The following is a 22,704-nucleotide window of genomic DNA, read 5'->3' as shown; positions in this document are numbered from 1 at the left end:
CTAACGTCATTTTGAATCATAAGGAGAGCAATCGCAAATTTGGAATGCTTAACTCGAGAAACCACATCATTAGACTTTAATTGGTCAAATTAACATCTGCATGATCAAAAACAATAGGCACCTTGAAATAATACTATATGTATAAAAGGCAGAAGGGTACTGCAGAATTTCTCAGATTCAGAATTCAGTTTGCTGATGTCACCTCGGGGACTACTTTGAACGGATATCAAGAGACTAAATTTATCCTTAATGGATTGATTATAAAGCAATAATGATTTAAGCAAACAATTTCTTATTGAAACTACATTTCAATGATTATTTAGACTCAATTGGAAGTAATCAACATTGGTTTACAGACAACATTTGTTGTTATCCACTTTTTCGACCCGGCCATACCATTGAAAAATGCAGGATACTATTCAAATCTGTTTAATTGCGTCACAAAAATAACAGTTGTCTTTCCAAAGGTACTCTTCAAAAAATCGTTATCATCGCACATTATTTCACAATTGACATTTTAATGGTATTTTTTTCAAAATCTAATGATCTTAGCATTAATAAGAAATACCATGCTATTAAATCAAATTTCTTATTATTAGAGTTATGCTCAGAACATGTAGATAAACAGTTGACATGATAACAAAAAAACAACTCTGAAAGCAAAACCCTCATAAGTAATAACATGGTAACCATTGTATAATACATATATATATATATGAAATTGGGAAAAGATTTTGGTGAGTGGAAAAAATACTCATTAAGTCCATGAACACTTTCGAAAATCATCCAACTTCTTCACAAATTCTCCATATTTACAATTCCTTCTGGAAGCTACAGAAATCTTTTCTATTTCTTATAATTCTTTCAATTAAAAAAAATAACATCTAATACCTGGTCAACCCAAACAATGTCACTACCAACTTGAAAAAGGCGAGACTCCCAGCAATCAACTTAAGCCTTAGGTATGTAAGGTAAATTGACAATAAAATATACACACACAATTTATACAACAACTAGTCCACATGGAGGTCACATCTTATTACTTCCAAGTTACATTATCTTATAAGAAAGATAAAGTAATTTATACAACGACACTGGATAATATATCCAATAAAAGAGTGTAATTCACTAATAAGTAAATTTTGAACATTTACTCAAGCAACATTTTTGCTTGAAGCTCCAATGATAGAATTTTTTTACAATAAAGAGGTAGAGCTTACTGGAAACACATCACAGATGCTTATCTCCACGTCAGTTGCAATTAAAAAAATATTCCCTTAAATTAGCAGTATCCCCATGAAATTCAATCTGAGTTCATGAGATGGCATATTCTAGCAGGTTCCCACGAACAGAAGACCTATAAAGAGGAATATGATAAAATTTCAAAACATTTACAAGACACAAGAAGTTAGTTTATATTTGAAGAGCAATCGGAAAATGGACTTCCAGCTACCATAACTATTGAGTTGGAGTAATATTTTATAGGTATAATACTATTTTTTAACTTTTAAAATATACCACCAGATATCAAGTTAACATAATTACTGAATTACTTCATATCTAACAGAAAAATCAAAATATAATTGAAAACAATAACAAAAGATTACATGCTAAAATTTATCATTCAATTCCTCAGGATATGATATTCTCAATTACCCTTCCATGTTGAGGGCATAATAAAAATTCTCGGTATTGAGGAAAACTATATGCATTCCAACCAGACAAAACCTTCTCTCATTATTATCCACAAGTATTTAGCCCAGAAGTTCATACCAGCTGCACTCTTCTCTTGATAAATGTGTAACATAACGATACAAAAAAATGTATTAGGACATTTATAATCCAGTATTGATGCACACATAGGCTGTCACACACACATATTAATACTCATCAGGGTAAATGCAATCAACAGCGGTGACAAATTCTGGTTACTACATATATACCTACATCAAAGAATAGTACATTTTCACAACAATTTGTGAGCAAAAAAGGAGATAATTATAACTAATAAAAATCTTTCATAAGAATACCAAACATTTACTACAGAGCAGCCATTAATGTATCCACAACATCAAGACTTAGATATGTGGAAACAATAACCCCACTTTTTTAAAGTTGCCATTAGGTTGCTACAACGAGCCAACACAAACAAAGTTTCTGTATATTGACGCTGCACGGCATTATTACTTCAATTTCCCCCTAAACTTTCTATTCCAAGAAAGATAAATTTAATATAAACTAGATAAACAAAATCAAAATAGTGATAGTGAGTATGGAACATAACAAAAAATTAGAAAATTGAAAATGAAAACTTATTATGGCACGAAATGGATCGGACACCGTGACAGCATCAAATATACCTTTCAACAAGATGCAGTGTCAATTTAATGCTCAGCTGCCCAGGCTACTATGGGGATATATATTGGATTATAAACGACACCTCATGCAATGCACTCCAGAAAACTAAAGCATGCCACTACTCCTCCTCACCAAATTCTGTTTAAAATAGGCAGCCACAGAAGATATCAAATAGAAATCATTTCCCAAGGTGTCAACTTCTTGCATAAAAAATCTCCTCTTGTATTGAAGAACAAAATGCCAACCCAATGAAAAAGATAATGGATAGGCATCTTTGCAGTCAATGCTGAAAGTTTGAATAAAGTGTAGTGAGACCTCTCACTTACTGACACATTTTCTGGGATCCTCTCTCACTCACCTACCTCGACAGTCCTAGAAAATGTGTCCTTAAGTGAGGCGTCCATAAGTTGATGGTGACCAAAACAAACTTTCATTTTTACTGTTTTTTCACATCATCATGCCACATCATTTTGCCACAAAAATACTCTATTGTAGGAATTTAAGGCAGTCACTGTAACCTCTAGCCCTTTTCTTGTATGAATCTTGTATGGCTGTGAATGAATCATACATAGCTGATTGCTACAGATCAGCAGTCACCCTACGTTCATCCCATCAAGGCCTCCTTTATGGACTTATCCCACTACACTCGGGGCCGTGAGGTTCCTCTGTGAGGCGCTCCTTCATTAGAATTTCCATGATTTATTCCAGGACACCCTTTTGTTTATTCCCCTTCTGCGAGTTGTGTTGATATGTAATCTGTAGACTCCTACATACTAAAATAGGTAACCCCTGGCTCAAGGATCCTATGGACTCCTGGATGACATGCTCTTAAATTTATCCCTATAATGCCCTCTATCCCCCAGCTATTCGTGAATGCAATTTTTTTAAGGATAAAACTTGTCAAAGTCAATAACACATGTCGGCGGTCTCTTTATAAGAGAAAAATGTTGCCAATTTTGTTTTTGTAACTGGGAGTGTCCATACACAAGAAGTTCCGTCATTATAAAAATGCATATCCTTCTCGGGGGATATTGAATCTGACCTTGGTCAGAGGTGTCCGTGAACAGAGGTTTCACTGTATCATCAATTTTTTAAGGCATCACTAGATGAAATTGCTTGATTTTACATTACAAAATTCTTGTTCTTCACCTAATTTGTTACAGCTCTTTTTCCGCATATTATATTATATTCAAACTTGCAGCAACATCAGAAAAGGTATGCAAAAACAAATATTAGCATTCACTTTCAATAAAATACTTTTTTCCCATTATATGTACCCTAGGTGGGTGCTTTGCTTAAGCATCCTAAAAAGTACATAGGTCCTTATGCATTTACAACCATGATTAAAATGATTGAAATTCCCTAAATTTGAAATTCAATATGAAATAACATAGAATCAACCACGAAAATTATGGTGCAATTGGTTTTTCTGTTTTTTTTGTTACATATGTATTTAGTTATTCATCCAAGCTGGAATGCATATAATTCTGCATAAGTTATATACATGGCTTATGTTGTCAGTAACCGTATTTCTCTGAATATAGTCCTAATTCTGATGCTTTTGTTTTGGCAAAAAAATTTTTAAATGTGAAGGAATATAGTCCCCCTTTTACCGCAGGCAGTTTTGAAAAAAAGGGGGGACTATATTCAGATAAATACATATTTAATCAATAAAGCAGTTTTTATATTTGTTTGCAAAGCTAAACTGGTACAAGTGATAAGTATTACTCACCTTTTAAGAGGGATCAAGTTACTTAAGAGATGAAGTTCAGTGATGATCATTCCAAATGTTCTCTCTTAATTTTTTCCTTTTTAGGGCTCTGAATATGGGAACCACTTACTGGGGTCATTAAACTCTGCCTTTTCTTGTGATGAGATTTTCCTTCAAAATAAATAAATACAGAATTCCTAAATACAAATAAAAATGCCAGTCAAACACTCTCTGTATCAAGAGATTTCACAGTCAAAATCAATAAACTATGAGGATATAAGATACAGGAGCGTCGATTTGCCACAAGTAATTTCATATAACCTATTTGAGAAACTGCTATTAGGCTAATCAAGAGCCTTCACCAAAACTAACAACTTCCCTTTGATCTCAATTACTTCATGGTACAAATAAGAAGGATAATACTTTATCAATAGAGCTGATGTAAAGATAGTCCTAACATACATTACTTAATAAGAAACATGCTAATGATTCTATTAGGTAATGATCAAAGGATATTACAGCAGAAAAAGAATTCATTTCTAGGTTCCTGGATTTGGTGTCTTCCTGTCACATATTTGAATGGATTTCTTTGGCCACCCTTAGTTAATCCGTCAAATCACTTTAGTTAGATATAGCATATTGCTGCCTCCATGGCAGCAAAATACCTAGATTATTTGGCAGTCAAGTCAATGGTCTCAGGTCCTAGCCCCACCTACAGAGGTCACTCCTATCTAGAGGAAGTATTTGACATCATTCATTGCACAGCGTTAAATATTTTGATATAAATGGCGTGCTGTAATTTAACTGTTTTCCAAGGTTAAAATCATTTTTAAAATACACAAAAAGTACATGTTTTTACTTGCACAGCCATAACCATGCTACGATCAATACATTTACTTAGCCTTTCCCCATATTTTGCACTTTCCTATATCAGGGACAAAAAGATATTCCACTTTTAGAAAGACCTCTTTCAACAGTTACCATAAAAAATTTCCTTAGTGACCTGCCCCAACACATAATACAAATAAATTACCAAACAGTCACATGGTCTAAACTCTGCAGGAATCAAACCAAATTTATAATAACCTAAAACAACAATAACTGAAACAAAAAAGGTGGTAGAATTTACATCAAAGCTCATGTAATTGGAACTTTAGTTTTTAGTATTTTTTAAGACACCATGGTATTTGATGAAAAATTAACAAAGGAATAATACCAGTTTATTACCTTCAGTTATAACTTCCGGAAGCACATTCATCCTGTTACGCTCAGCAATGAGAGCAGATGTATCACCAACATCCATTGTATGTCGCTTCTTCAACTTTTTAGAACCACTATACAAAAAACTATTTGCACTACTACTTTCTCCAGACAAATGAGCATCCAAAACTTCTTCCTTAGGAACTTTCTTCATTTTCTTGCTTGTTTCAGGAATCTGCTCAAAATAGGACGGCTCAGGATCTAAGTACCATTTCTGTTTTTTTGACTTTTTCACTTCTGTGACCTCTCCAGTAACTTCTCCAAGTTCAACATTTTCGGACAGATCAATCAGTCCCACACCATTACCATGCTCAGATTCCCTCTTCTTCTTTCTCTTTGCCTTTTTGGTTGACTCTGAGTCACCTAAACTAAGCTGTTGTTCCACTAACAAAGGTTCTGCTGTTTTTTCCAAACTCATACTTGAATCAAGTTCTTCCTTTATCTTCTTTTTCTTCTTCCTTGGACTTTCTTCTGGGATTTCAACAGACAAATCTACTTCTGTTTTCAAAAACTTATCCATATCCAAAGTCACCACTCCTGACTCCCTCTTCTTGTCTTTCTTCTTCTTTTTCTTCAGGTGTTCACCTGACTCTAAGAGAATGTCAATTTCATCTTCTGTCTTCACTGCTTCCATTTCTGCAAAGAAAAAAGAGGCACAAACAATTGAAGCTAGTTTATGCACATTAAGAAATTTATGGTCACATATTTTCCATCATAGTCAGATTTGAAACCCCACAGTAACATATATTTAGACTAGAAAATTAATTTCTGCTCATGAGGACAATTTTAAATTGCTACACAAGGTACAGAACTGTTTCATGAGAAAAAAATTCCTTATCACCTCACTGTTCATTGTTTCAGGTTAATGGGAAACAAAAAAAGGGCCTGGTGCAACTATTGTCCACCAGACTTTCAACATTTCCATAATTTACTACAAACAAAGAAATGGTGAATTAAAATTAAGTAATTATTGCTTGGATAAAATGCAAATAAATTAACTGCCAGCTTTCAAAGACAATGCTTATCCAATACCACAGAAATTAATTCAAGAGGAAACGTTTATTTCAAAAATAAATATTGGAGATCAATTTTTCATTAGTTTTATACCACAATATCAAATCAATTTGGAAAATAATTATGTTCACAGCTTTAACATGCAACAAATGAACAAAATGATTTCAATCAACGCTTCCAATCAAAGGTCATTTACTCAAAAATGGAGGATGACTAGAATTATTCCACACATTTATTTCACTGTGGTTGGTCTCAATTCAAACCAATTACCACCATGACACAAGAGAACTCAAAACCAGATGTGGTTAATTATTTATGAAACAATCTATTCATGTGCGAAAAATCCACAGATTATCTAACTTTTTACGATCAATAGATTGAAAGCTCAAACCTTATTATTTTCGATAAATTATTTGCTCATGTAGCATTGAAAAGATTATTTCACAATAAAAACTAACCAGGCAAATGTTAAAATATTATTGCATCTCGTAATCAGACATACCTTCTTTCCCAATGCCTATTAAAGGATCTTGACCGTCCACATACACATCTTCCATGCCCGTTTTATTCAAATAATGCTTCTTTTTTGACTTTTTCACGGTGGCATCACCATCTCCCTCATTTGAAACTTCCAGAATTGACTCATCAATATCCCTCTTCAATGCTTTTTTAATTTTGACCTCTGGAGTTTGGAAGGATTTACCTTCAATCAACACTACATCCGACATCACACCACTGTCTCCCGTGCTTTCGCCTATTTCTGAATCTCTCTTCTTCTTTTTCTTCACCTTCTTTGGAGTTTCCTCAGCAAATGAAGACTCCACCAATGAAAAATCTGCTTCTCCTTTAAGCCTTTGCTCCTCCTTGATCTTCTTACTTTTTTCTGGAGTGTCTGGAATGACACACACTTCTACTCTTGACCTTTGTAAATCTGATTCACTGCTCAATACCTCAGACTCTCTTCTTTTGTCCTTTTTCCTTTTCTTCTTCAAATATTCACCTCCCTCTTGCAAAATTTCAATTTCCACATCAGGGACTACTGTTTCTGATCCCCTGCTCTCAATTGTCTGCCTCTTTTTCGACTTATCTTTCTTGATTTTATGTGACGAAAAGCCAATCTCATTTACTACATCACTTTCTCCTCCATATGTTGCACTCAATATTCTATTATTTATTTCTTCATGATCCTCGTTCTTGGTAGAGATTACTCCTGAGGTATCAGTTGATGCATCCCCAATCATTGAAACTTCAGCGGGTAACTTACTGCCTAGCTTCTCTTCACTCAAAATCTCTGAATCCCGCTTTTTCTTTTTCTTAGCATGCTTTGGAGAACTCATCATTGAAGCATCAACCATGGTGTCTCCACTACCAAGATGCCCTATCTTTTCCTTTTTGATTTTTTTTCTCAGCACATCCACTGACGGAGATGATATCAAATGATCATCCTCCCCAGGCAAGGCAGAGGAATCAACTCCAGCCGCTGTGATTTCTGAATCTCTTTTCTTATGTTTTTTAGTCTTCTTGGCAGATATGGCCTCCTCTCTCAAAATTTCATTTGCTTCATTACTCCCTGGAATTCCTGGTAAAGCATCTTCTGCAATAAAGAAAAGTAAAAAAAATAATAGAAAAGAATCAGGCCTAGAATTCAAAACCACATCTCAGGATTATCACAAACAAATTAAAAATTTGAAGAATTTCATTTGTTCAAAGAAATAAATTTTTAGATAGGTACATATTTCTATTACAGACAAAAAAAATCAGCCATAAGCATGATTGCTAAAACTTAATCAAAGTAAACATGATGTTATAAATTTTTAAACATGATGGTTATTTTAATTCAACGCCCAAACCTTCTATAGATAATGCCTTAACATTATACTTCAACCTAGGTAAATGAATAGATCACCACTTCTTTGCTTCTTTGTTTATCAATCATAAACTCTCTCCAGGCTTATGGTCAATCATTTATCAATAAAAATTCAATGGTGACATAAATAGACTTAGCATTGACTTGATTTGATAAACAGCTACACCATGTATAAATTACCACTAAAGCATACAGAAAAATCTGGGAACGAATAAAGAATTACTCTGGTTAGATGAATATGCAAAGTTCTCATAAACTATTGAAAATAAAATTAACATTATCATCATCAGACCATGATGTAGACTGATGACTTGAAACTTCTAAGCAAGGAAATACAAAAATTAAAGCATAAAACTGGTAACTAGTTACATCAATCAAAATCCAATAACTCATGTATAATCCTGTACCATGGATTGTGGAAAATGAAGCCAAGATTCCATAACATACATGGCTGAGCAATTTTGGAAGGATGAGTCTGTAGCTTAAATTTTAGTAACTTGAATAATTACCTTCAAAATTACTTTCTTCGATCTTTTCCTTCTTGTGTTTCTTTGACAAATGAACAGATACATCTGCAAAGTTTTGTGGTGTTTCGCCATTCCCATCTTCATCAAGAGACTCTCGTTTTCTCTTTTTAGACTTCTTAGGGGAAAGTATTTCATTTTTGATTGGCATAAAATTCAATCTTTCACTAGGCACTAAAATAAAAATTGAAGGAAGAAAAATCATACAATATATGAAATCTACACGATTGAAACCATATTGCACTAACAGATTCTATAAGCATTAATTTGATTGGTGATTTACATAATTTAGGAATAAAATTTTTAAATGAATACCTACTTCTTTGATTTCATCAATAAAATGTCTGTAACTGGCATCAACTCCTAAAACTAATTAAACACTTAATTTAACATTTAAAACAGTATTCTACTCAAAACAGTTTGTCTCTTTTATTCATATAAATTTCATTCACCTAAAATAAGAGAATGGATAGGTTCTGGATCACACAAAAACCTAACGCCATGAATTATTCATAGAAAGAGAAACATACAATAAACTAAAATTAAATGCTTTATCAAAATACATATTTAGCATTTTATAATTAATGCATACACATCATATTTACAGGTAGAGCATCGTTCCTTGTATGAACATGATAAAGAGTTCATAAAATTTTGAAGTTCAAAATTTACTGACTTTTTGTCATTTATCAACAACTACTTCAGAAATTTTAGTGACTTTTCACAGGTATATTTTCACTACAAAATACCTTTGTTGTGTTAATTTTAAGAGATAGTGTTCCACAAGAAAAGGAAAATTCTATTAGTAGATGTTGCATTTTTCTCTAAAGTCAGTCTTTAAAGTTAAGAGGAGGGAGTTAGTAATTGCATGGTGGTTATAAATGGAAAAATATATTTAACCATACTACATTAAATTAAACTGAATAAATGTACCTCCAACAAAAAATAAGCAAAGACTTTGCTGGTTCTTTATAATAGCACATACGTCAGTCTGAATAGCCAGTCTATATAACTCTTTTGAGATGCCAAAATTTTGTGCAAGGATTACCATCAGCTGGACACCAAATCTACAGCCTTTGTCCATACCTGATGCATTGAGGCCACAGCAGTAGAATCAAAACAATTAGCTACATTAAAAGCCAAAGCATGTTATGCTGCTCACACTTCTTGTAGAATGGTTTGCAGCAGGCAACAACGCTACTACATAGCAAATGTCATAAGCTCAGAAGGCAGAGAGAGACAAGGCTCTCTGAAGTATCCTGACCCCTCACATGAGGAAGCTCCATGACAAGTAATCAATTGCAAAAACTATGATGAATGTTTCCGGGGAGAATTCTAAAGTATGCAGTGGGGGTAGTAAAATAAATTACTGACTGCTTCAAATTTTTACAGACTTTTTCAGTTTTCTATTGATATTTTCCTGGCTTTTTACAAACAAAAAAAATTCACTGACGTTTCCAGGTTTTTAAGATGCGTACAAATCCTGCAATAATCATGTTTCATATGCAAGCCATAATTAGCTACGAATTCATTGGTGACATGAATTACCAAAAGCATGCATTGAACAATGCAATACATATTTGTATTAACATAAATGTATTCCTATGTCCGTGAAAATATTTTGTAATTTTTGTAAGAAAGCAACCAAAGGTTTTAAAAGCCTTCAAAAAATCCTTCACAGCACAAGGAATTTAAAATTCCACTCAATATTGCAAATGCCAGCCATCAAAAGATCAATCAACAGATTCTAACTAATTTGCAGAGAATGTATTTCAGAAAATAGTGGCATGGAGATCTTTCATGGATACTAGAGGTGGGTTAAACTGTTCATTTTGATGAACCGTTCACTTTGAACCTGTACAGTAAAAAGCACAATTCAAAATATCTGTTCATGGCAAACAGTCAGGGTCATTCAGGTGGAAGATACTGTTTTTTGGACGTTTAGAGTGAATGAAAGCTTAGTGTGGTATCATACGGTTTGTGCAGCTTGTCATCGCAATTTCAAGCAAATTCCGTCCCGGGCCTTTACTTGGTTACCCGTCTGCAGGACAATGTCTGTTGTCCACTTGTAGAATAAGCCAGAATTAATATTTATCAACCCAGCGTCTGATGTCATTCGTGTAATTAGCACCAGAAAAGTTATTAAATGCTGCTCTTATGAGCAATTTAAACTTTCATACACAGATAACTGTTCTTTATAAATATTTTTCGTACAAACGTCATTTGTGAATCTCTCTCTTAGAATCCTGGGTAAGATATCGATTTTATTTCTCCTCGTTACAGCCTGTGTCAGGTATCTATCCACTCTAACAATGCAATTAAGTGTCAGAAAGAGGTAGCCCTTTTGTGGTGTATTTATGCGCAATTAAGCTAAGTGGTCACAATGAAATACATAAAATGTTGCGACGTGAAAAACCTAATATCACCAAATAAAATCGCTGCAACCCACGGCATCATACCATGCCTTGAAATGTTATAGCAGCATAGAAGCACACACTGAAAAACTGCATTGTCAGAAAGCAACCAAAGGTTTTAAAAGACATACCCTCTTTCAAAGGTGTTATATTAGTTGGCATATCTTCAACAACATTTTTTTCCTTTTCATTCTCATCCACGTGCACACTTGTACTTATGCATGTATCATCCATTCTATAAAGAGGATTTTTAAAACCTGGAATGGAAATGTTAATGTAATACATACATAAGTACCAAATCTATTCCCAAAAAAGATTCACTTTTACACATTATGCTATCAGGGAAAGGGAGCAAAAAATTCAAACACTCAGAAAACCATAGACATCGACCCCTTTCGTTGCTCAGATAGTGTACCGATATGTAGATCAAAAGAGCATTAATTAATGATTCAGGGAGGACCTCAGAAAATTTATGAGGCATTAGAAGAAAACTGCCGCTTCATAGATGACTGAAAATGAAGTGGATAAATAAGCTAACCAATAGTATAGTCAAATTTCAAACTTTTAGAAAAAACTAACTTAAACAAGTAGAAGAGCAAATATACCTAACAAAATACAGACTTGAAAGATAAAAGTTAATTAAGACTTTATTATGAGGAGAATGAAAAAATAAAAAGGTTTCATCAAATATAGTATATAACACTGGTAAAACAATATATAATACTGATGGAGAAATGTAGATGATTTAAAAAAATACAAAAAATTAAATCCATTATGCAACAAAAAATTATAGGAATTTATCACCCTGTCTCTCTTTTCCCCAATCAGCAATTCAAGAGTTCTACAATACCTGAAACTAGATTTTCCAGCAATCAGTTTTTTAGGCAAGGATAAATATGTTAACACAACAACATTGGAAATTTCTACATTTCATGATTCCACAACTGCCTCTTTTTACACAAGGTACAAAAATGATTACAAATTAGCATAAAAGTATCTGCACTACAAGTATTCCTTAAAAACGCATCATACTTCACCCCATAAAATGAAAAGAAGAATATTTAAGTATTCACAACATAGATATACAACTCACGATCATATTATCCTAAACTAACAATACAATGAATAAAATTACCAAAACTAAAGTTTAATTTGGAATAATTTAAAAATGAACTCAATTAAAAAATGATTAAATTATTCACACAATCAATTTTTTAAACATTAGACATTGCTTCAGTTAGGTATAGAGGAGTATTTAGCAAGAAAAGTCTACGCACGCTATAAACCAACCTCAGACTGAAAATGAGAGCAGGGACCTCACAAGAGGAGGTGAGGAGTGGCATTCATGCTACACCATGCATGGCATACAAAACCAGTTTAAGGTTACTCATGCAACCACTTGAGGGAGAAAAGCATTTCATCCCTCCATGAAAAAATAAAATGCACATCTCCCTTTCAGTTAAAAAAATTGCATTCACGACAATTATTTTATAAATGGGTATACATAAACTTAATGAAATCAATATGGCAAATGAAAAAACTTCAACAATAGAATTGAAATACTCTACCAAAAACCTGTATTTATCACAAATAAAGAATTATTTTAAGAAAGAAGCACTTTGGGGGAAAATAACTGGTGTAAAAACTATTTTCCTCTTTCCCACTTCAGCACAACACGTAGTTTACCTAATATTTTCTGTATACAGGCATCCCCCGAGTTACGTATGTCTCGACTTACATAAATCCGTACTTACGTAAGCGATAACCGTATTTCAAATGATTACTTTAATTTTCGAATGCGAGCGCGAAGAAGCAGATATTCGCTCGTACAACCTATGGTAGAAAAAATATCGAATAGTTAAAGAGTTTTTTACGTGCTAAAAATAACTAAGTGACCCATTTCTGTCATTCCTCAAAGGAAATTTCATTAATTTCTGTAGAAAAATCGCTTATAAATCCAAAGTCAGCAATCAACGTGAAAATTTGCAGTTCTAGCGATGGATGTGGTGGCGTATGTGGTTGCGCTCATTTCTTTACGATACAACTTGTTATACAGCAATCTCTGAAGCGCCAACGCAAAGGTTCGACTTACGTAAATTTCGACTTACGCATAGTCTGCCGGAACGCATCTCTTACGTAACTCGGGGGATGCCTGTAAATTGAAAAGAAGTGTAGCTAAATTTTCTATGATCTCAAGAGAGAGCAAGTTTAATCGAATTCTAAGATAACCTACTACATACATACGTACTAACTGTTGTGTATGTATATTTATGTCATGTGTATTTATGTATTGTCATTGCTTCGCGCTGCCGCCATCTTGGGTTGGATATCATTATTCAGTTGCTCAGGGGCATTCGTCTCGGCGTTTGGGGGATCATCATGGTGGGCGGACATGGCGTGGCGTCTTGGGATGCTTGGGCTATATAATAAATGGTTGTGTTGATTTGTGAATCCTGCTCTTATTTAACCCACGGACATGATACTAACCAAAATATTAACTCCAAATCAGTAAGTTTCTCAAATTGTATTCCTGAGAATAAAACCATTCCCTAACAAACTTTATAAAAGGTGGTACAAGTGCAAATATAAACTGAGATGGCAAAAAATTATGACCTCTAAAAAGAGACAAGTAAAAGCATAAAATTATTTGAAGACTAGGGTTGATTGAAAATAAATAAGTAAATAGAGGCCATTTAATCATAAAATGCAACTTTAAACCAATGATGGTCTCAAAAAAAAGTTTTGCATCCCAAACAGGGGACAGACTTATTAAGTAAATTAAAATTCAATCGTAAAAGACAAAATGTAAAGACATATGATGAGTCTTATATGAAAGTTTACATTACTATAGGAGGCTTCACTAGGGAGCAGTTGCCGCATTACTATGAAACAGATCTCCGCACATTAATTCAAACTCCAACTTTACTCACAAGTGGTGCCAGGATCGGTAGCAGAAAATGTATTTGACTTTGAATTCCCTTCAGAACTCAGTATGAAACAATCAGTGACGTGGTCCAGTGGCTACGGTGTTCACCTCCTACACTGAGGTTCTAAGAACGAGTCTCGTCTGAGGTACTTTTTTTAATATGTCTTTTTACTTTCCGTTTTACAGAAGCCTGCTTGTTGGTAAATTTTTGCTTTTTCCATCAGGAGAATTATCAATTTTAATCATCAAAGAGTATAGCTCTTCCGGTTATGTTTTCTTCTACTCTGCCGGGAGTTAGAAGTTCAACTAATAATGAAATCCGATTCGAAAACTAGGCATGAATGGTAAGAATGAGTCCACAATATCATATTGCAACATAAAAGGGAACCAAATATGTAACCAAATGTGTACATGTGTATCTTAATAATGTGTCGTGTTGCGACATAAATATGAAATAATTAAAAGGAAGCTTCCATGTGAAAAAATGGGATTACATCAGATGTCGAAAGAGTACAAAAACATTTCCTGACACAGAATTAAAATTTTTAGTGAAAATCATGAATATAGTTGTGAATAGCAAGCTTCTGCAAAAGGAAAAGAAAAAGGAATTATGAAAAAAAAATTACCATTGATGGGAATCGAACGTGGAACTTCAGAGTGGTATTTCAGCACCATAGCCACTAGACCACATATGGATGTACAGGCGTAATGTTTTGAAGGTAGTACATTTCACTTGTAATTGTTTAATTGCTTTTTTTTAACTATTAGATATGAAATAGAGCTTAATATTAATCAATTAAGCTTGAGTTTGAGCAATAAACGATTACATTTAATGCGTAGCGTATCCCTTGAAGGCTAATACGTGTGTTGACTTGTATCCTAGCGACTGGAGCACCGCTATCTATTGCGACCGGTGGGAATCAATGGAACCTTGGGAGTGGAGAATCCTGTGTAGAGTATTTATGGTCAAGAGGTTAAAAATAGAAAATGGAGTGCAGCCTTATAAATGACAAATGAAGTATGTTGAGGACATCAGTGCATCAAGACAATGGCTTGGAATTTATACAATGAAACATTCCCCAATTCCAATTATCCCTCATTATTGACTGGGAAGTTAGGTCTGCTGTCCTACCCCCAGCTTTTTCTAAGAAAAACAGTCACTGGTTCCCCCACAACATGGCCTCATATCTACTGTATGCACTGATCGACAATAATTGAGAGAAGGCTGAACTATTTGCATTGTCATTCAAGCATACCATCACCAAAAATCACATTTTTTAACTCTCAATTCTGGTTAACCCTCTTCGTGGGATATATATGCATCGGGTAGTACATAGTACATTATTTAATTTGCAATAACTTATTACATTGTTATATTTTATTTCAGTAAATGTAAACATATTTTGTCAATATTAACCAGTTTAACTTCGATAATAAAAAAACCGCTTATGGATATGTAATAAAATAGCTTTGTATTGTTTTTTTTCTGCATTTCTCGCCAACACCCCAGGAAGAAGAATGGCACTAAGAGGGTTAATCCTCTATTACAAAAATATATTTGCTCAAATTTCTAGAGGAACAATTAACCCATGCATTTTGTTGACAATTTTTCAATAAAATTGTAGGTCTGCATAAAAAGAAACTAAATTTTTGGATTTTCGGGGAGTATATATAAGTCGTGATGTGAAATTTTCATGCCCGACAAAGGAGATATATTGATTAAGTTCATAAATCAAGAAATTTTTGGGATAATAGCAAAGTTTTCAAAAAGATGTACATTAGGAAAACAACACAAAATACACTCAATCAGGGGTATTGCATCCCCTTAATTGCTGAGAAAAGATATGCGAGGATCGTATAAGATTCAAGACATTAATCTATTAACATTTACACAAAAACAAATAAAAGAGGCATACAACTCACCAGCGCCAAGAAATGGATGACGAACCTTCAGGCCAACTGGTAATGGGACACTTGTGCCATCTGGAATCATAGCTCCAAAGACAGGTACTTCATAGTTTATGCTGATACTTATCTTGCCAGAAGGATTCAATGAAACTGGCCAGAAAAATAACAGTTAGACCAATGTAATACTTTCCTGTGATTAACATAAAATGACAAGAACTTTCATTACAGAATGGAAAGTTAAGTCCATTAAGTTATGTTCATTTACAAAGCAAGACCACATGAAATTGCAAGAGTATTTAGCCAAGATGCAGAATCTGTCTAATCGAGAACAACGATCCCTGTGATTTCACATCTGAGGTCTACCACACACTGAGACAAAAGAAACTAAGTTCCTACTTCCTGTCTTGAAGAGCTGAAGAGTGACAAAATCAAATAAAACAGTTTTTGAGGTGACAAAATCAAATAACACATAGGAGTTAAACAATCATGTTTTATCATTTCATACACCTTACTTTTTCTAACTTTCTCTACCCTCCCTCTATGCACCTAAAATTTCACTTGTTCTTCTGTTTACTACAATGCATACTTTCAACCACAGCACCTACTCCTCCGCTACTTCGTAATTTTATGACATAAACGTACATAATACCTGACCCTTTTACTAAGCGGTGCAAAACTCCCTAACTTTGCGTGCCCAGAGCACTACTTTATGTTTTAATTACCATAGACCTAGACTTTTCTGGCCTAAATGTAAACATGGCTTCATTATCTGTTTTAGAGTTAATTACTATCAACATTTAGTAATGATATGACATAGTGAATTCATTTTTATGTGTATTGCACATTATTTTGGGTAATGTCCCGCACGTAACGTTACGTATGGGACAGAGAGAAATTGAACATCAGGATATGTTTAAATTCAATTATTTTTTTAAAAACATTATAATCATTTAGTTTGACACAAAACCTGTTTATAAAATCTTATTTTGAGTAGCTGTCTGTAAATAAACTTGGTGAAAAAAGAAATTTATCTATTTTATGTTACGTATGGGACAAAGAAACAATGTATTTGTAAACACTGTGTTTTACCATTATATTATTACAAAATTAATACAACTTAATGATATGAACTCTTATATGGTACTATATTTTGATATTTTATTTACCAAAACAAATAAAAATAGCATTTTCTCAAGCATTGATATGGCAACACATCCTATGAAAATGGTAATTTTTAAACAGCTAATGAAGAGATGACTTTGAGCATAGTTTACCTACATATTTAAGCATATTTGACTGACATTCTTAGTAAATACTCATAATATAGCCTTATAAGAAGACAATCATGACATAATAAGTTAAAAATTAAAAAAAAATATTTTTATTTCCAAAAGTTACCTATTTTCATTTTAACACCAACCCAACCTACCAACTAAACATGTGTTGAGAATCTCACCTATTTTCCTTGAATGGTCATGATTACTTGAAAGGAGGCAAACTGCACTACAGGGTCCATCTGATGGCAGGGAAACACATTTTTCATTGCTTAGCTCGTCTATAATGAAGGATGCTTCTTGGCGGAATTCCAATTGGTGACCAATCAACTTTTGAGGATCCACCTGGAAAAAAGCCAGACACAAAATATGATTTTTTGCTCATATTCTGCAAGATATAAAAGGAGGGGAAAAAACTCTCACACTCATTATAACCAGCACCAATTAATTTTCATACACAAATACATATACAGCACATAATTTATTTTGTAAATTACTAACAGATAAAATGCCAAATTCTTATGCATAAATCAGATTTTGACGCAAACTATATTTCATCAGGCACACTTCCTTTCTTCTACGATAGCTACAAAAAAGGAGAGCTTATTTCCCCAAGGCAGAATAAGTTTCTCCCTTCCAAAATGATTGATGACTATATGAATTTTTTTCAGGCGTATTATGGCAATAAATGGGTGGTTTCCTATTATTTTTTTATTGCCTAAATCGAAAGATTATTACTCCTGGAGTATGCATTTCACACTCTTAGATTTTCGAATGACGATATCTATTTTTTGCAACTAAACGAAAAGTGAAAATTTTCAAGCGCACTAAAACGCAACGGCTAAGTAGGAATGATGGGTAAAGTCCGGGTGACGTATTTCCGATTCCCACTGCCGCCCTATGAAGTGACCTTGAGGCGAGGCTTGAGCGCTGATATGATGAAGGCTGCTAGCACGTAGCAGAGTACCCTGCTAGCAGGTAGCGCTTGGCTTAAATATGGATTATTACTACCTTGTCAAACGAAGGAAACTCTGCAAACTTAGGTATTTTTAATGTGTGATTATTAAGAGATGTTTCCCTGAGCTCTGTGACTCACGTATGCATTGGTTATCTCAGACGATGTAAAACTCATATCCTCTCGTGTAGAAACTAGGTCCCTGTGACGTCACGTGGAGTGTAATCGCATGTGTGCCAATCTGGCCTTTTTCAAATGAGGTTAAAATTGACCATTGCCATTCGTTTAAACTGGGATTTCTAAAACCAAATAATTTGTATATTATGAAAATCCAAATGGTGGTAAAGAATAGCAATCCATCAATGCATATCGTTTTCTTTGATGAAGGAAACTACCCTATTGAAAGACATTATCAGCCACCTTCGCTTTTGTTCTGCAAAATTTTGTGCTGTAGTTCGATATTTCTCTTTGGGTGTCCGTGGGATCTATCAGATGGAAGGACTACATATGTTACCGAAGGGGGCTATCTCTTTTTTTTTACACTGGTACAATGGATTCTGAGGAATGGTAGCATAAAACACATTAAGCATTTAAGACAGAACAGTAGGTAGAAGATAAAGATCTTATCTGCAGTTAGGCCCCACCTTAGGAAAATGAGGGAAGCAAGGACGCAGAGGGACACCAGCCAATCAGGAGCTGGCTCACTGGGAACTAATAGTTCGGAATCAGATAGAAAGGAGATATAATCTAGCATGGAATCAACACCCTGAGGACAATGGCAAGGCTAGACATTGAAACGTTGGCAGCAGAGGACCTGATATGGCTGACAATCTGAGATAAATTCACCTCAATTAAATGAACTTTTGTCATATCCTCATGTTAATAACAATGCTGAATAGATAAATGTGCGTAGTCAAACATGTAATAAAGAATATTTATAAGTTCTTGCATTTCTGAACATAACAATTTTCATTCTTATCTAGTCTACTGATAAGCTGAGAAAAGAGAGAGGGTGAGGATGGAAAGGAGAGAGAGAAATCTTTATAAGCAGGAAATAGTTCCCACATCTTACCGCAACTGGAACATCAACAAGCCATACATCATTCTCTTCAGAAAAATCTTCTAAAGAGATAGACGGTAGGGAGTCATCAACAACAAACCCATTTGGAATGAGCTGGACGGGCTCAATTTCCTGATCCTGGAAATAAAGGGTCTAATTACTGATATACCAGCGAATAATCAGAGACCACTCAGAGAGAAATTAGCATTCTTGCAACAAAATATTGACAACAAGTTTCACACCACGTAAGAGTTGTTGGCATTAAAACTGACGTGAATGAGTTTACAATTCATTTAACTTGGCTTACCTCAGCTCACTTAATAATCATATCATCCGATTGAAAATTAAACGTTTTATTTCCAGCCACAGATTTAAGCCATCATGATTTACAATTTTAAGAACAGAAGAGTATACTGCGTCATTTGGTCAACGCCAAAGGCGTAATAAAATTCGCCTCACAAGCACTGTCCGGAAGTCATTAGCATGAGCATTCATAGACCAAACATAAACGGAGTTCAAATCAAAACAGGGAATTATGTGCAATTAATATTATCACAGGTTAGAACTCAGTCACGTACAATTAACTAGAATTGCCGTTGGCGCTTCTCAGGTAAAAGTAATAAACCACGGAGAGCAATATGCATCAGAGTTAGATTTGTATATACCCTAACCCTTATTAAGAAGATAATGTGCTTGATACCTGATCGGTTCCCAAAAATAAAGGATAAAACAATGATTACCACCCTAAGGAACGGGTTGTTTACCTTTGTGTTCCCCTCCTCTATATTCTGCCCTTCCAGGGTGGTATCAGCGGCTCCTTCCTCCACCTCCATAGCTACCTACGCCTTGTCACTCTTCTTAAATGTCTATCACAACACTTCCAACGTTAAAAATAAAGCTAAACCACACCACTGGGATCTTGAATAAAGGCATAACACAATCAAAACCACCTAACGTCAAGAACACATGGGTGTACCGACAGCATTTGTTTCGAATCAAAGACGGGTTTCTCAGAAAATATAAGAGATAAGGCCACGAAAAATAACCTTCATCACAAATTATTCTCCCTCTACAGTTTTCACATTTGATTTGGGAGAACAAATGCCATAAAGTATGCGTGATATATCTATCTTATTTGCGAGTTCTAACTTTCGCACTCGTGTTGTGTTCGCCGCGGTCGTCGGTCTTGTAGCAATTCGTTGCTCAGATGTTTTTTTCGCACTTTTGCCGCCATGTGCTCAAATTTATTAAATAGTTTCCCATATCCATATCATTTTCGCTCATTCCATTGAGGGAATTTTGAGCATCATATCTTCTTTTAGTAAAGATAACATTCGAGGCCATCATGAGTAGTGAGTCTGGGGGGTTCAAACTTTCTCAAATGTTTGAGAGATAAGGTCTTCCCCCTTACCCCTACTAATCAGCTCTCACCTGAATTTCTCCCCTAACTACCGCCTTGCACATTCACCTGTAATAAAATAATTTTAAAACCTTAGATCTAAGTAGGATACTTTGTTTGTGTTGTTCAACGAATTGCCAGTATTCTTACCATACATTTAAAGAAAGCCAGGGCCTAATGAATCTAAATATGTATTTATGTAACTTTAAGAAAAACTTGGCACACGGTAAATATAAAACAATAAAACAGGAGCAAAAATTATGCATTGTAATCGGCCTCATACGGCATTTCCAATTAAAGCAATAATAAATGTTGCAATAGAGAGCCCCAAGACCATCCAAAGCATGGTGAGGTAAATCATGTTCTTGGTCGAGTTGCATCAATGCAAATGTGAAAATGAATAAGTGCATAAGATGAGTGAGTCAACTGTTCCCTACCATGTCCCAAATGCATACCTATCGAAGAAAGTGCATGAGTGAATTGCCTCCCAGACGGCACAGAACCCTCCGTATCTAATTCGTATGTACATAGTACCCATTGACTAAGGGGATACTGTGCCGCTCCGTCGCTTTTCGTCAATGGATACATACCATTCGCGGCCTGTCGACGAAGCGCGTACGCAGCATGTGAATGTCCGCTACTAAGCACGTACGATTGGATACATAGCGCGCAGGAACACGGCACTCAGGCTAATCTCAATCGATTAGGTCGAAATTAGTTATATCGTAACTCGCACGATCGAAAAATGTATCGAACGCAACACAATCGATAACTACCGACCGTAGCGAGAACCTTTATACGAATGAATTGTAAGTTCTCAATAGGTAAATAACACCATATCATGAATTCTAATTACCATGAAAGACTCACGACCGACAAAGTTTTTGTCGTTTGTGAGTTTTTCATGGTAATTAGAATTCATGATATAGTATTATTTACCCATTGAGAACTTACAAAACTTACTCGGCCACTTAAATAACTGCGAAAAATGAGATTCTCACGGCTAATTCACGCACCACCAGCATCCAGCATTGTTAAGTGGCTCGTACTTACTTGGAAACCTTGAGATGTTAATGAGAGTAAATTCTTATTAATTTTGACACAAAATAAGACATCACATAGCCCACGAGCATTAAAAAGCTTACCCTAAAGCCTGACGAAATAAGATTTTTAAATAAAAATTGCCGATGAAACAGGATTGCTGACACATCTGCTATTAGTATGATCGAATTCATCAAAATGCAAGCAAAAATTAACGTATAGTTCAGTCTCAGCTACTAAAACTTACCCATATCAGGCGCTAATAGTATTTGAAAAATTATTTGGTATGAGTAAAAGTCCCTAGGTAACTGCAGTAAATGTATCAACCTATTAAAAATATGAAAGTCCTGCCAAATCACCAGCATAAACACTTGTAAAATAAAACATGTTATCTCTTAGATCACACCTCCGATTTTATACTTACTTTGCATGAAGTCACCACCGCAAGAAATTTTAAAGAGGCAGGAAAGAAAAAACCCACAGAAATACAATACATATATTATGTATTTTCTATTGTCAACCACAATAATATTTCCAATTTTCTCTTCTATCCCACATCTAATTTAGCGAAACAATTACTCTTATTCTCTTTCGAATAGAAAATTATTTAAAAGAGGACTGGTCGATACATACAAACTATCGTCAATACTTTCTCCGATGAACGTCCACTATCACTGCACCAACTTGCACAAATCAAATCCACATCCACAAATATGTCACTTCTGCCACAATGTCTGTCTTCTTGGCGACAGGTAACAGTGAAGCAATGGTACCTTCCTCCAATCTGGGCACCTTCCATTCAGCAAGAATTTTCTCCTCGTCTTCTCGTCCAAGGCCACAGATTACTTTCTGATATCACAATGGTGCAATGTGAAGCTCACACACCTAAAATTAATAAATAATAAAATACCATGTAATTATTAGGTCAAATCATTTCCAATTTTTGGTATTTCTGCATGAGAAATCAAATTACTAGGCTCGTAAATATAGTAA

The 22,704-nt window shown here is 34.6% G+C and overlaps 1 protein-coding gene across 2 annotated transcripts; it reads right to left on the bottom strand.

Moving 5' to 3' along the window:
- Positions 1-413: 413 nt before the first annotated feature.
- On the bottom strand, positions 414-20,448 carry LOC124160740 (tubulin glycylase 3C-like). 2 transcript variants are annotated; one of them, XM_046536743.1, is made up of 10 exons: positions 20,036-20,448; positions 19,284-19,409; positions 17,439-17,601; positions 15,998-16,132; positions 11,280-11,405; positions 8,720-8,908; positions 6,846-7,937; positions 5,297-5,965; positions 4,091-4,240; positions 414-1,357 (listed from the first exon to the last, which is right to left on the bottom strand). In XM_046536743.1, the coding sequence occupies exons 1-9, from the start codon at positions 20,102-20,104 to the stop codon at positions 4,137-4,139; spliced, it is 2,673 nt and encodes an 890-aa protein (XP_046392699.1). In that variant the 5' UTR covers positions 20,105-20,448; the 3' UTR covers positions 414-1,357; positions 4,091-4,136. The 2 variants fall into 2 exon arrangements, with proteins under 2 accessions (XP_046392699.1, XP_046392707.1); XM_046536751.1 differs by lacking the exon at positions 11,280-11,405.
- Between the last annotated feature and the right edge of the window lie 2,256 nt (positions 20,449-22,704).

Source organism: Ischnura elegans, chromosome 1 (genome assembly GCF_921293095.1).
Source record: "Ischnura elegans chromosome 1, ioIscEleg1.1, whole genome shotgun sequence".
Taxonomy (NCBI): Eukaryota; Metazoa; Arthropoda; class Insecta; order Odonata; family Coenagrionidae; genus Ischnura; species Ischnura elegans.
The sequence above is the reverse complement of the archived record's forward strand: the minus strand, read 5'-3'. Positions and strand labels throughout refer to the sequence as shown.